Source organism: Ailuropoda melanoleuca, chromosome 15 (genome assembly GCF_002007445.2).
Source record: "Ailuropoda melanoleuca isolate Jingjing chromosome 15, ASM200744v2, whole genome shotgun sequence".
In the NCBI taxonomy this organism is placed as follows: domain Eukaryota; kingdom Metazoa; phylum Chordata; class Mammalia; order Carnivora; family Ursidae; genus Ailuropoda; species Ailuropoda melanoleuca.
The window spans coordinates 12,479,112-12,492,621 of record NC_048232.1 but is presented as its reverse complement, the minus strand read 5'-3'; the positions used below and the strand labels follow the sequence as shown (position 1 = coordinate 12,492,621).

At 42.6% G+C, this 13,510-nt stretch overlaps 1 protein-coding gene across 1 annotated transcript in view; it reads left to right on the top strand.

Moving 5' to 3' along the window:
* The window catches only part of FRMD4A (FERM domain containing 4A), a 313,707-nt gene that overhangs the window by 173,505 nt on the left and 126,692 nt on the right, over positions 1-13,510 (top strand). Inside the window, 2 exon segments of the mRNA XM_034644343.1 lie at positions 7,800-7,856; positions 8,782-8,804. Of these exon segments, the coding sequence (XP_034500234.1) occupies positions 7,800-7,856; positions 8,782-8,804 (80 nt within the window).

The following is a 13,510-nucleotide window of genomic DNA, read 5'->3' as shown; positions in this document are numbered from 1 at the left end:
GAGAGCATGAGCCAGGAGGAGGGGCAGAGGAAGAGGGAGTAACAAATTCCTCGCTGAGCAGGTAGCCTGATGTGGGGCTCGATCCAGGAACCCTGTGATCATGACCTGAGCCGAAGGCAGACATTTAACCGACCGAGCCACCCAGGTGCCCTTCTGATGTGTTTTAACTCTTCGAGGTTACAGATGGGTGAAGGAAAGAAAATTTATGATCAGGGGATGGATAGAACTCATTTAGAAATGTGTGTCTTGTTCGGTGGAAAACTCCCATGGGAAGTCTACCCTTGATGTTGTGTGTTCCCTGGAAAATCACAAAAGAAAGCAGAGCTCTCCTGCCAAGTCTTCTCTCTTTGGATGTGGCTTCCCATGCCAAACTGAAGAAGCCCATATGCCAGCCCCACAGTAGGCAGTGGGCTTGTCACACCTGATGGAAGCAATTAAGTGAATGTGGATTCTAATCTCAGCTCCTGCCCCACCTTCGGGCTACGGGACTGAATCCTGCCTTCTCTCCACTGATAATGGGAAATTGCTGTCAAAAATTAGACACCACAATGATTTTCAAAAGTCTTGCAAACCACAAGTCCTAGGTCATAAAATATTAGTGTCTTTTTAATTTTTAAAAAGAAGGAATCCCATAGGTAATATGGGATTGACTATCCACTCTTAAATATATTTGTCACACTTAAATGCTTGGTCTCAACATTTATCCTGTCCACCAATGATAACCAAAGAAACAGAACTCATGAGCACCATCTAAATGTGGACTGCAGTGTCCCTCTTTGGGTTGGAGGAAACGTTGGCATGAGCATTCATCAGATTGAATTTTTATGGTCACTTTCCATGACCTATCACTAAACTAGGCATACAGCCAATGCTCAGAAAACTGTTTTTAATTGATTGCTTTCCAATCCCAGGGAGCAAAGATTTGCATATTTCCTATGAAATTAGCAAGTCTGGTGCCTGCATATACCCAATGAAGAGCAGATCATGTCAGAAAAGAAAAAGCTAAATTCCTGCTTTATGTGGGCTGGGGGTCTTGAACCACCTTTCTTTTCTGAGAGGTCCACATTGGTCTGGGAGCTTCCATGTTACTGAAATTTAGATAACCATACTTGGGCCACATTTGCTACGTAGGGCTAAACACCATCACTCTTGAAATTAAAGTAAGTGGTCTTTATCCAAGATCTTCATAGAGCTTTGCTAATGAGCAGATTCTATCATCTTGTCTGAAGCAGAGAGAAACAAAACCCGCAAATCAGGCCCCACAGGACAAAAGAACCAATATAAATACTAGTCTCAAAACCTTCAGAATCCTAGTCCTTATCTCTTAGTTTGATTATTGCAGGGTTATCGTGAGTTAGTGTGTGTGCTCATATGACGGGTGTGGGGGGAGGACAAAAGGACAGAGAGGGACTTTCGTTTTCAATTCTAGAAACAGATTCACTTAGGCTCATCATCTTGGTGGTGCCCGTGACCTCTACAAGAGAGACTCCCCGGGGTCATGATATGGGCTATAAATGAGGCAGCAGGAGGAATCGCTGGGCCACAAATGAGATTATGGTGGCCCAGCCTGAGTGGCACGTACCCCAGTGGCTTATCAGCGAAACATGAAGTAACTTGACTGATGAAAAACTGGCAAAGGGCTAAGGAAGGTGGTTGTGCAAGACCACGTTGGTCTTGTCCCGCACCACAGCCCTGTTTGCTTGAGGCATCTTCATGCAGCCATTATGAGTTGTGCAATGAGCTGGGGCATGTACACAGGCACAGGGAGGCCAACTGTGGGCATCAGGGCCACTTGGATGATACACTCACACACACACACAACGCTGTCCTTCTCTTTAAAAAAATACGTCTTAACCAATGATTCCTATAAGTGCTCAACAGTGCTGAAGAACAGAGGCAACACTGGGGAGGTCAGATTATAAACCCCAGTGAGCCCAAATAATTACTACAGCCAGGGGATTTGTAGTGTGTCTCAGGGTTTCCAGATCACCCCTCTGTGTCCTCACCAAACTCAGTAAAATAATTGGACAAGAAATCATTATCCCCTTTCTCCTGACGAGGAAAATGAAACTCTAGGAGATCCAGTGATTTACTCAATGTCCCAGAGCTGTTGGGGGATGGGAACTAGAACCTGGAACTTCCCAGGGAGGGTCGAAATGATCTTGAGGATGGCAAGAAACCGTAATCTTTATGCATTTTGTGGTAAGAAGAGGGGTGGTGGTGGTTGGTGAAGATTGCCTGAGAAGACCCTTGGGCCAGCCCTGCAAGTTGTTCTAGGCGGATTGGTGCAGATCATCCTCGCTGAAATCTTGTCAACCTATCATGTGGTGATTAATCACGTTTCGTGTTATAATTATTGTATTCATCTTATGTGGAAAGTTGGAATTTCCGTCATTCCCGACCACAGAGGAATGCTTTTCATTAAGATCCTGGGCTGTGTGAAGACCACCACCAAGTCCCTCAGAGCGAGGGGATCGTGAAGAGGTCCTCCAGCTCTCAGTACTTTTGGAGAATGTCCATAACACCTGCCGTTGGTTCTCCTGGGGCCGTTTATTTGGAAATCTTGGAGACCCGCAGATGGAAATCTTCCTGACAATGTTGTTCACAGTTACACTGCTGGTAAATGACCTCAGGCCTCTTCCCTCAGCTAGTGAATCACCTGGGATCAAACAATGCTAAGTGGGAGGAAGTGGGGCCATCCTCCCCAACCCTGCTCCGAGCACCCAGCACACACCTGCAGATAGTCACGTTTTGTCTTTCCGTGGCGTTTTTCAAAAAAATCAAAGAAAGCAGAAAACACATTATTCAGTAGTAAGTAAAACAGACGCCCAAAGTACACCCCGAATGGCCGTAATAACTGGAAGGCATCATATTCCCTTCTACCAGCACCTTCCTCATACCCATGCATCTAAGGTAAAATTCTTACATGCCCATCGGACCACCCTGGATTCCCAGGTGAGATCGGAGCTCAGCAAACACCCCGAAGACGCGCCTCTCAAGTGTCTGTGAGGGCCTCAGGGGTGCAGAAGAGGGTCATACCCCAGCCTGTGTCATGCCAGCTGAGCAGTGTCTACTGCTCTTCCCTGATGGTCTTCCCCCGCTCCCCCTGTCCCGTGTTGTCCTCAGCTAGGAAAAACGCAGCCTGGTGTTTGCATGCCCTCTTTGTGGTCTCATTCAGCTTCTTTTCTCTGTTGGAGCAGAGACACATGAAAGATACCACCTCTGGATTGCCAGAGAAGTCACAGAAGAATAGGGGAGAGTCATCTTTCGGATGTTAGGTGGCAGCGTGGTGTCTGACAGGAGGGCCCTTGGAAACATCTATCCACCCCTCCACTCGGGGATCTCAACTTGTAGGAAACGTGTGGGATGGGCAGAAAGTCTCGAACGCTGTTCCATCGCAGTGGACTTTAAAGATTAAATCCCCTGGGAGGGCCAGGTGTAAAAGGGGGGAGCGCATTATGAACGGGAGACGTCAGAGAATGGGGTAGAGCCTGCGTGATAGGAACATATGTTCTTCACAGTTGGAACTCTGTCTTCCCACGTTCCTGTATTAGTTCTTCCACACGCCATTCAGCTGTCTGTGCCGACTCCTCTGAGGACAACAAGACGATTCTTGAACTCAGTCAGCATTAGGTAGAGATGGTAAGAAGTAATGACGCAGCCCTCTTCCATCGGATTGTGCAAGTGCGTGTGCTGAGCCACTTCAGTCTTTAATCCTTTTCCCTCTTCCTGGCCACGTTTTGACTCATTGTTTTTTAATATCTTCCCTGGGAGACAGTCAAGGTCAGAGAAGGTGAAAACTCACCCCAGTTGAAGGGGGAGGGTGCCCAGTTACCCTGAGGACAAGTGCNGACGATTCTTGAACTCAGTCAGCATTAGGTAGAGATGGTAAGAAGTAATGACTCAGCCCTCTTCCATCGGATTGTGCAAGTGCGTGTGCTGAGCCACTTCAGTCTTTAATCCTTTTCCCTCTTCCTGGCCACGTTTTGACTCATCCTGTTTTTTAATATCTTCCCTGGGAGACAGTCAAGGTCAGAGAAGGTGAAAACTCACCCCAGTTGAAGGGGGAGGGTGCCCAGTTACCCTGAGGACAAGTGCGGTGAGGGAGAACTTGGGTAAATCGGGGCAGGCATTGCATTGTGCATTTTTGGTAGCTTGACTCTGAAAAATGGCACATTCCAGTTCATGTTCACCACCAGGTTCGTTTCTGACAGACTCTCCTGGAACTGTGTAATAGGCTGCATAAAATGAAATGAAATTTTAAAAGACCTTCCTCTGCCTTTACTACTCTGCTTCCCCACCCCACCCCCCAGCGGTACATTTTCATTTAGCAGATGAGTCAAATAATGACCTAAAAGCTATGTTCACACTTAAAAGGGTTGTTCCTGATGGCTGGCTTTGAGTTGCACGCTACATAAGCCTCTCGTCGAAGGTTAAAGATTAGCCCACCATTGACCATTAGCTGCAACACGGGTGTAAATGTTTGACAGGAGAGCACACATCCCGTACGGGGCCGGGCGCATGAGTGCTCAGCACGTCCTTGGTGGGAATGGAAAGGAACATCGTGCAAGTAGAAATGGGCCATTGTGGAAACCCTGGACAGTGTTTCTGTTAAATCATTTGTACACTGTTAAATGATTTACATTCTGATGGGATCTGGTAATCCCGGAAGGGCAATTCCACGCATTCCTCTGTATCTCAACCCTGACAGTCAATATCAATTACAGTGGCCATAAAGCTCTCTCAGCTGGTTACACATAAAGAATTATTATGCCTGATTCTTCCATATGCTCTCCTTGGTTCTCTTAGCCCATACTTCTAAGGGGGTTCGGTAGCAAATATTATTATCCATCTTTACTGAGCCTGAAAGACCCAAATGATATCCCTCCCTCAAAAGATACAGGCTTGCTTGAGTGTGTTGTTTTGAATTCCAGGATCCAATTGTGGGCCACCAAAAAAAAAAAAAATTAATTAGAAAATCCATGAATCAGAGATCAGTTTATAATTCAAGGGAAAATTAACGCTAGTTTTAGCTAACTTCAATGATAGATATGGTTCTGAGAATATGTTGGCTGAGACCAAGTCCTGATGTTTTTTAATTGAAATATAATTGACATATAACATTATATTAGTTTCAGGTGTACAGCATAATGATCCAATATTTGTGCACCATGTGAAATGATCCCAATGTAGGTCTGGTTAGTATCCATCATCCCATATTTATATATTTTTTTCTTGTGTTGAGAACTTTCAGGATCTACCTCTCTTAGCAACCTTCAAATATGTGGTATAGTAGCAACTATAGTCACTGTGCTGAATATTACATCCTCAGGACTCACTTATTTTATAAACTGGGAAGTTTTTATCTTTTGGCCCCCTTCACCACTTCCCCCTCCCCCCACCTCTGGCAACCATCAGCCCGTCCTCTGTATCTATGAATGTGAATTTTCTTTCTTTTGGATTCCACGTATAAGTGGGATCATATAATACTTGTCTTTCTTGTCTGACTTATTTCACTTAACATAATGCCTTCTAGATCCATCCGTGTTGTTCCAATGACAAGATTTTGTTATTTTTTATGACTGAGTACTATTCCATTGTATATGTATATTTACCACATTTTCTTTATCCATTCATCAATTGATGGACACTTAGGTTGTTTCCATGTTTACAGTTGGCTGTCATAAATAATGCTGCAGCGAACATGGGGGTGAAGACATCTTTTTGCATTGGTATTTTCATTTCCTTTGGATAAATACCCAGAAGTGGACTTGCTGAGTCATAAGCTAGTTCTATTTTTAATTTCTTGAGGAACCTACATTCTGTTTTCCATAGAGGCTGCCCCACTTTACACCCCCACCCACAGTGTACAAGGGTTCCCTTTTCTCCACACGCTTGCCAACACTTACAATTTCTCGTCTTTTTTGATATTAGCCATTCTAACAAATGTCAGGTGATGCCCTCTGAATCCTTATTGTCTTAGGGGAATGCATGCACTCAAGGAAGTCACCTGCTAGACAAGAGTTTGGGGGATTGTTTCTGGCCTCCTCACTGCCACTGAGGCCTTGTGGATTTGGGAGAGTCTCTTGACATTTTTGGATTTCTGATCTCAATTAAAGCAGAGGGCTGGGCTAGCTGGTATCAAAGCCTGGCTTAGCTCTTATGTGCTGTGGTCCCATCATCTACTATAGCATCTAGTGATATGAGGGAGAGAGAAAGAAAAAAAGGACATTTCTACTGAAGTTTCACAACAGAAGTACATTCGTTCATTTGTTTATTATTTTTCTGTGTTGATGGACTCAAGAGTTCCCTCTGTTTTGTTTTGTTTTAAGATTTTATTTATTTATTTGACAGAGAGAGAAAGCACAAGCAGGGAGAATAGCAGAGGGAGAGGGGGAGGGAGAAGCAGGCTCCCCGCTGAGCAGGGAGCCTGACGCAGGACTTGATCCCAGGACCCTGAGATCATGACCTGAGCTGAAGGCAGACGCTTAACTGACTGAGCCACCCAGGCGTCCCAGAGTTCCCTCTGTTCTTAAGATCTGAACTGTATATAACAATTACAGTGTCATGCACTTAAAAGCTGTGAAGAGGGTAGATCTCATGTTAAGTGTTTTGTACCATATGATAAACACACGCACACACATAAAGGGACACAAGGACACTTTTGGAGGTGATGGATATGTTTATTACCTTGAATGTAGTGATGGTGTCACAGGTGTTTGCACACATCCAAACTCCTCAAATTGTATATATTAAATGTGCAGATTTTTTGTGTATCAATTACACCTCAAAAACCTGTTTAGAGAACAGATACGAACTATATACATATTGAAATATATATTATATATATATACACGCACACATACATATATATATACATATATATAATTTTTTTTTCAAAAACCACAGAGAGGTTTATGTCCTTTTAAGACCATGTGCATAGATGATGATTAAATATTTAGGGAAAGAAGGAATAGGAAAAGCATTTTTAAACTTAGACTCTGTGGGACACCTGGGTGGCTCAGTCAGTTAAGCATCTGTCTTTGGCTCAGGTCAGGATCTTAGGGTCCTGGGATCGAGTCCCACATCGGGCTCCCTGCTCAGCAGGGCGTCTGCTTCTCCCTCTGCCTGATGCTCCCCCTGTTTGTGCTCTCTCTCTCTATCTCTCTCTGACAAATAAAGTCTTAAGTAAATAAATAAACAAACAAACAAACAAACTTAGACTCTGTGGCAGTGCTGGTCCATAGAACTTTCTGCTAGGACAGAAGTGCCCTGTATCTGCTCTGACTCCATGGTAGCCAACAACTACATGGAACTGTTGTTTGAAAGCAATGAGGCCATTACGATGAGAAACTGTATTTTTAATTTCATTTCCTTTTCATTTAAAGAGTTACAATCCCATGATGACTCTTTTTTCAATAAAGTCTTACTCCTGGTTCTAAGATAGAGCTTACAAAGAAAACACAATTGGATATCAAATAACCTTACTCCATGGTTGATCAGATTAACAAATTTGTAAGACAGGATTGGCCCACCACCTGATTTCCCAAGATTTAAAGATAAGGCCTTTGAGGTGACAGAAGACCCAGGACTACTGGGTCCCTTCTGGCTAAAAGCCGTGAACTGGATGTCAGGGAGCATTTGGGGTTAAGTCATTCAGACCATCGATATTCTGTGAGTGTTTGGGATTCTGGGGGACAACTCAGAAAAGGAAAACCAGGCCTTTTTGTGAAGAGATGTCATAAAGAAGTCATTGTTACAGTACCAAACTTACCTTCCTTGTTGGTTTTTCCTTTCAGGAGCTGATCGATGTTGACAGTGAAGTGGTGTTTGAATTGGCCTCCTATATTTTACAGGTGGGTTATTCTGCCCTCATCTGTGATTCCCAGAGCCATCCACAGAAGAGACAGGAATAAGATTTAGCACGCACAGCCAGCTCCATTTCCTCTCCCTATTCGTCATCTTAATTATTTATAACACTAATGGGAAGGAGCTACGCCATAGCAGTAAATAGGAGCTTCTGGTATTCCCAAGTTTTATGACAGTGTCTCTCTGCAAAGGAAAACTGTCACTATATCGTCTGAGTCTGGGGAAAACTGAGATCATTCAGTGACTCCATTTTCTTCAAGTTTGGTGCCCTCCCCACTCTGGAAAAAGCCAGGGAAATAGGAGAATTAGTTGCCAAGAGAATCATTTCACACCCCATGGAAAGGCAAGGAAAGATCTTTAGCTTATGCGTAAAAGAGTTGCTAATGAAAATTAGCAACAATGACAGTATTAGTCACACAGGCAAGATGAATTGAAAGAAGGTCATTAATTTATTTCTTCCACAAAGATTTATTGAACAACTACTATATTCAAGGTGTGATGCTAGATTCGTTAAAGGTTCCATGGTTCCTCTGTAGTATAATTGGGAAGGAGCCCACAGTACAAGACAAAACAAGAGTACACAAGACAGAGACAGCTCTACCCAGACACACATTCCAATTCAGAATCTTTAAACTAGAAAAAGGTAAACCAGGATCTAGAGGGAGAAGCTTGCATCTTGTCATTATGAATCGCTTTCTTCGTATATATCTTTCTAAAGTGTAATTTAGTGTCTTGGATTCAGGTGGCAAATGCCTGGTCCTTTCCTCCTCATCTTCCTGTAGCAGGTAGGACAACAGCAGTAGTGAGCTGAGCTTACCCAGTAGAGGAGTCGTCGTGACCACAGAATGTTTTTGAAAGTCTGGCACATTGGACTGGCACGTTTCACTGACATTGACTTTTTTTCTCCTACAGGAGGCAAAGGGAGATTTTTCTAGGTGAGTTTCCAAAAGGTTTGGGGGTTTTTTGGTTTTGTTTTGTTTTTGTTATTTTTTGGGTCATGTGCTCTGTTACATCTCTATTAAAAGAAATTATTCTTTGTATCCTTTGTAGGAGGGCAGTGCTCTCATATTATATATTAATGATGAGATCCAACTACCTCGGGCAGAGGAAACATAGTAATATCGAGGAGGATATTCTGTACTAAATGGAAAGCCTAGAGGTGACTAGAAGCTGAGAGTTGCACCCATGGCCATTGTCTAGAGGGTGGTCAGGTTAGAAAATCCTGCGATGTGGATATCTATTTTTTCTTTCTCTCTCATTTTTAATCCTCTGACCCTCCAAAGGACAAATGCTATCCCAGAGGGAGATTTCCTTCATAAAAGTATTACAGTCCCCCACTTCTGCTCTTCTTCCTTCTCTAGATAGTACATTGGAGAGAATGTCAACGCTTAACTACTGGGGATACTGTGGGATGCTTATTAACCCCATAGAATGGCCAGCTTCAGTCTTGCCATTCATTCCCCGAGGCATCGCCTGCTGCCCCATGCGGTTGTGTTGCCTCTCAGTTTCTCAAGATCATTACTGGAGCCTATACAGAGAAGGGACGTGTAGCCGCCCACCAACAGGACTGTCTGCTCAAAGACAGGTGTGACTCCCGGCATTCTGTTTTATTTCTGTTGTCATTACTCAGATCTCCCTTTGTAAATGCAAAAGCAGCCATAGACAATAGATAAATAAATGAGTATAGCAGCGGTCCAATAAAACTTTATTTATAGGCTTGGAAATTTGAATTTTGTATACATTTTCTTGTATCACGAAATACTATTCTTTTGATTTTTTTTTTTCCTAACCATTTAAAGAATGTAAAAGCCATTCTTAGCTCTTGGGCTGTATAAAAACAGGCAGAGAGCTGCATCTAGCTGGTGAGTTGTGGTGTGCTTACCCCTGATTCTAAAATTAGTCCCTTCAGCTCAGTTTGAATATTTGCATAAGGAGACCTCCAGGCCCCTTTTATTTAGACTTCCCAAGTTCTTGCTTTAAAGCAGAGATAGTCAATTTTTTTTTTAACTAAAGCTGTTTTACAGCCTGAGCTGGAGACCTTAAACATTGTAGGTGGCCAGTGACCATTCACTGAATGTGTTGAATGAAACATTTTCTATATCCTGAAAAATCCTGTTTTTTTTTATAGTTGTAACTTTTTTATGCCCTTCATTTGGCATTGGAATTTGGGGGTTTTGATAAGTGCAAGGTCATATACTTACAAAGGTTTCTGGTCTCATGAAAAATGGTTTAACAACCACAAGTCCACTGGATTCTCTGAAGGTACTTTTCTCCCCTTGGCTTTCACCAGCCCTGAACTCTGCTGTAAATATTATTTATTTTTGAGAGTCCCCTGACAGGATGGAATGTGAACTGGGACCAGCGGAGTCTGGCCCCACAGATCATGGGAACGTGTGGCCACAGGGACTGCCAAGGAGGAGGAAGTGCAGGCCCGGCGTCACAGTAATTCATGGCCCCCTAATGAGCTTGTGGAATGCCAGCTTGTGGGCCTCAGAGACACAAAGAATCCTGGTTTAGCTTCATTTGTCAAAGCACTGCCTCTCAGTTTGTTTGTCCCCAGCTGTCTGGGGAGAGAAATAGCTGTCAGGGGAGGGAGAGTTCAGACACCTTATCCCAAAGGTCAGTTTATCTGCCAGCCTAGCACTCCCATCACGGAAGGTGGAGGTGATCTATTATGTGGAGAGCCCTGATAAACACCGGTGTCTGCAGCAGGCCCAATGTTTGGAGGCTCCAGTGGCCTGGAGTTTGGGAAGAAGAGAAGCAATTCTAAATTCCTTGTTTGTGCCTCTTCCCACCTATAACCAGGGAAAGCGCCAGAACATTGACGTTGAGCATATTTGGTTTGGTGGCTGAACATGAGGCATGTTAAATGTCCCATTCTCATAATGTAGAATTTTAGAGTTATCTTCTGCTTTGTTAATAATTAAGGCAGGACTGTGCCACCTTAGTTGTATTTAATGGGAAGGCCTAGACTTATATACATACCCTGTAAATATAATATGTTTTCCTGAACAGCATCAATAAAATGAGATGTCAGCTTAGAATACAGAGAACACCACAGAAGACTTTTATTATTTTTTAAGATTTATTTATTTGAGAGAGAGAGAGAGAAAAAAAAAAAAAAAAGAGAGAGCGTGAGCAGGGGGAGGGGCAGAGGGAGAGAGAGAGGGAGAGAAAAATCCCAAGCAGACTTCCCACTGAGTGTGGAGCCCCACGCAGGGCTCAATCTCTGGACCCTGAGATCATGACCTGACCTGACATCAAAAGTCGGATGCTTAACCGACTGAGCCACCCAGGGGTCCCCTGCAGAAGGCTTTTAAATAAGGCATGGTCCAGGGCTTAAGTCTAGAATATTCTAGAATCTACAGGCTTAAAGAACCTTTTTAAACTAATGGTGACACATGAACGACAAAGTAACACTTTCATAACTGGAGGGTCCTGAATCTCACTTCCTAAAAGCTGTTTTGCTCCCCAGGGTGCTATTATTCTATATATTTACGTGTCAGTGAATAGATACAAATTACATTTAAGGGGAATAAGTATTAAACATCTACAAATTATGGGAGCAGTATCCTTGAAGTACAAGAGGAAAAGGGTTATTTTTACAAAAGGGAGAAGTCAAAAGTGCTGATATACTCTAATAGAAGGAGAACTGTGTACGGACAACCCGGAATCAGAGCTGTTCTTTCTCAGGATGCTGACAGGCTCTTCTGTTTCTTCTTTTGGACCCGTTTTGCCCAGCAGACCCCTGAAGAATTACTCTTATGTAAGTCCCTCTTCTTTCCAGTGAGTAGAAATGCTCACCTTCCTCTCTGCTTGGACTTGGCCATGAAATGTCAGGTTGAGCGTTGCTGAAAGAAAATGACCAGGGTCTAGACAGATACGAAGCCTTGTCCGTAGCAGGAAGAAATCTATGTCATACATGTTCATATTCTAACATATTGTGGACAGATTTGTGAGATAGCATTAAAGGTTTAGGAAGTGGTCTTATCTAAAAATAATATTTTCTCACTTGTATTATTTTCCTTAGCACAGCATGATAATCATACTTCCCTTCCTGGTGTCTGTTAGTGTACAAAATGAGTGTCCCTCAACAATCCGGAAACCTAGAGTTGGCATTTCTGTTTAAAAACAATTAAATAGCCTAAGAATTGCTAGCGATGGAGGCTCCGTAGGCAAATGTTAGGTGAGAAGGATCAACACCGTTTAAAAACAGAAAGTTCTTATTTGATAATCGCTCCTGGACATTCATCAGCTAACACACGCTTTCCGTGATTTATACGTACGTTGTGCATACAAACCCTGCAGTGGTTTGAGCACTGAACACCCACATTCCTATTTTAAAAAGTAAAGAAAAACCTTGGGTTATTATAGGAAAATAATACTCTCTTCCTTAAAAAGGCCAGTGCAGGAACACCTCATTGAATCAACTGAACAGGACAGGAGATCGTATAGCTACATTCTAATGTAATTTAACAGAAGACTTCTTGCTACATTGTATGTAAGAACTTTATTTTTTTTTTGTTTTTGTTTTTTTCTCTAAGAGGACCTTTACTGAAAAGCCTCGTGGCCAGTCTCTGTCTTGATTTGGAGAATCACCTCACACTTTACTTTCTATCAGCCCTTTTGACACTTCCAGAAGGGTGCCACGAGAAGAGAAGAGAAAAGTAAAATCGTTTTAAACGTTTTGTCAAATCAGTGAATTGATTAAAAAATAGTGTATGCTGAACAGCACAACTAAACGCCCAAATCGCGCTACCTTTGATACAAAGAACCATCCAAACATTAACAGGGTCTAGTAAAAAAAACATCTGTTACATAGAATTTTTTGTTAACAAGATTTATTGATACCAGATCAGTAAAGCTCTGTTGCGCTGGGCCGTCTGTTGGGACCTGGAAATATCTTTGTTATGGAGGACCGGATATATTGAGTCTAATCATTAAAACGAATTCTACCAGCATTAAGATTTATCAGGACCAGTAAGCAAACAGCACCTGGAAAAGACTGATATTAATATTTCATGTAAGGTCCGTGGGCCACATTTTGCTTACCTGTTCAGCAGAGCCTTTCATGTGCCTAAGAGGCAGGGGAAGGGGAACCTACATCTGCAGGTTCTCTCTGTTCCAAAATAAACACAACAGCCACAGGAAAAGAAGTGAAGCTGTGATCGAGTACTTAGGGGTCAGTTTATATGACATCTGTACAAAGTGAAATGCAAGTCCAAGTGAATATTAGCTCAGCAGAGTTCAGTAGTAGAGAAGAAATTTCACCGTGTCCCCATTAGCCACCTGCAGGCTTCTAATTCCATCTCTTAAAATAATAATAAGATATTAATAATAGAAATAATAATGTTTTCTGAAATGGAACAATGCATTAGTCAGTACTAAGAAGTGAGCAGTCCTCCAGCACAGGGGAAATTGATTTTTCCCTCCCTTTCAGGAGAAGAGTTGGAGTATTTATTTGTGCTGGAAAATTCCCTTTAACTTTCACAGGCTGCATGTTCTTCGGTCTCTGGGGGAACAGTTAGAAGAAAAAAAAAAAAAGTAAAGACCTTTTAATATTTTATCTTCTGTAAACCGTGGGACTGTGTGTTCACTAGTCTGGAAAGACAAAATGAAATTTCTGTGACCAAAAAAAAAA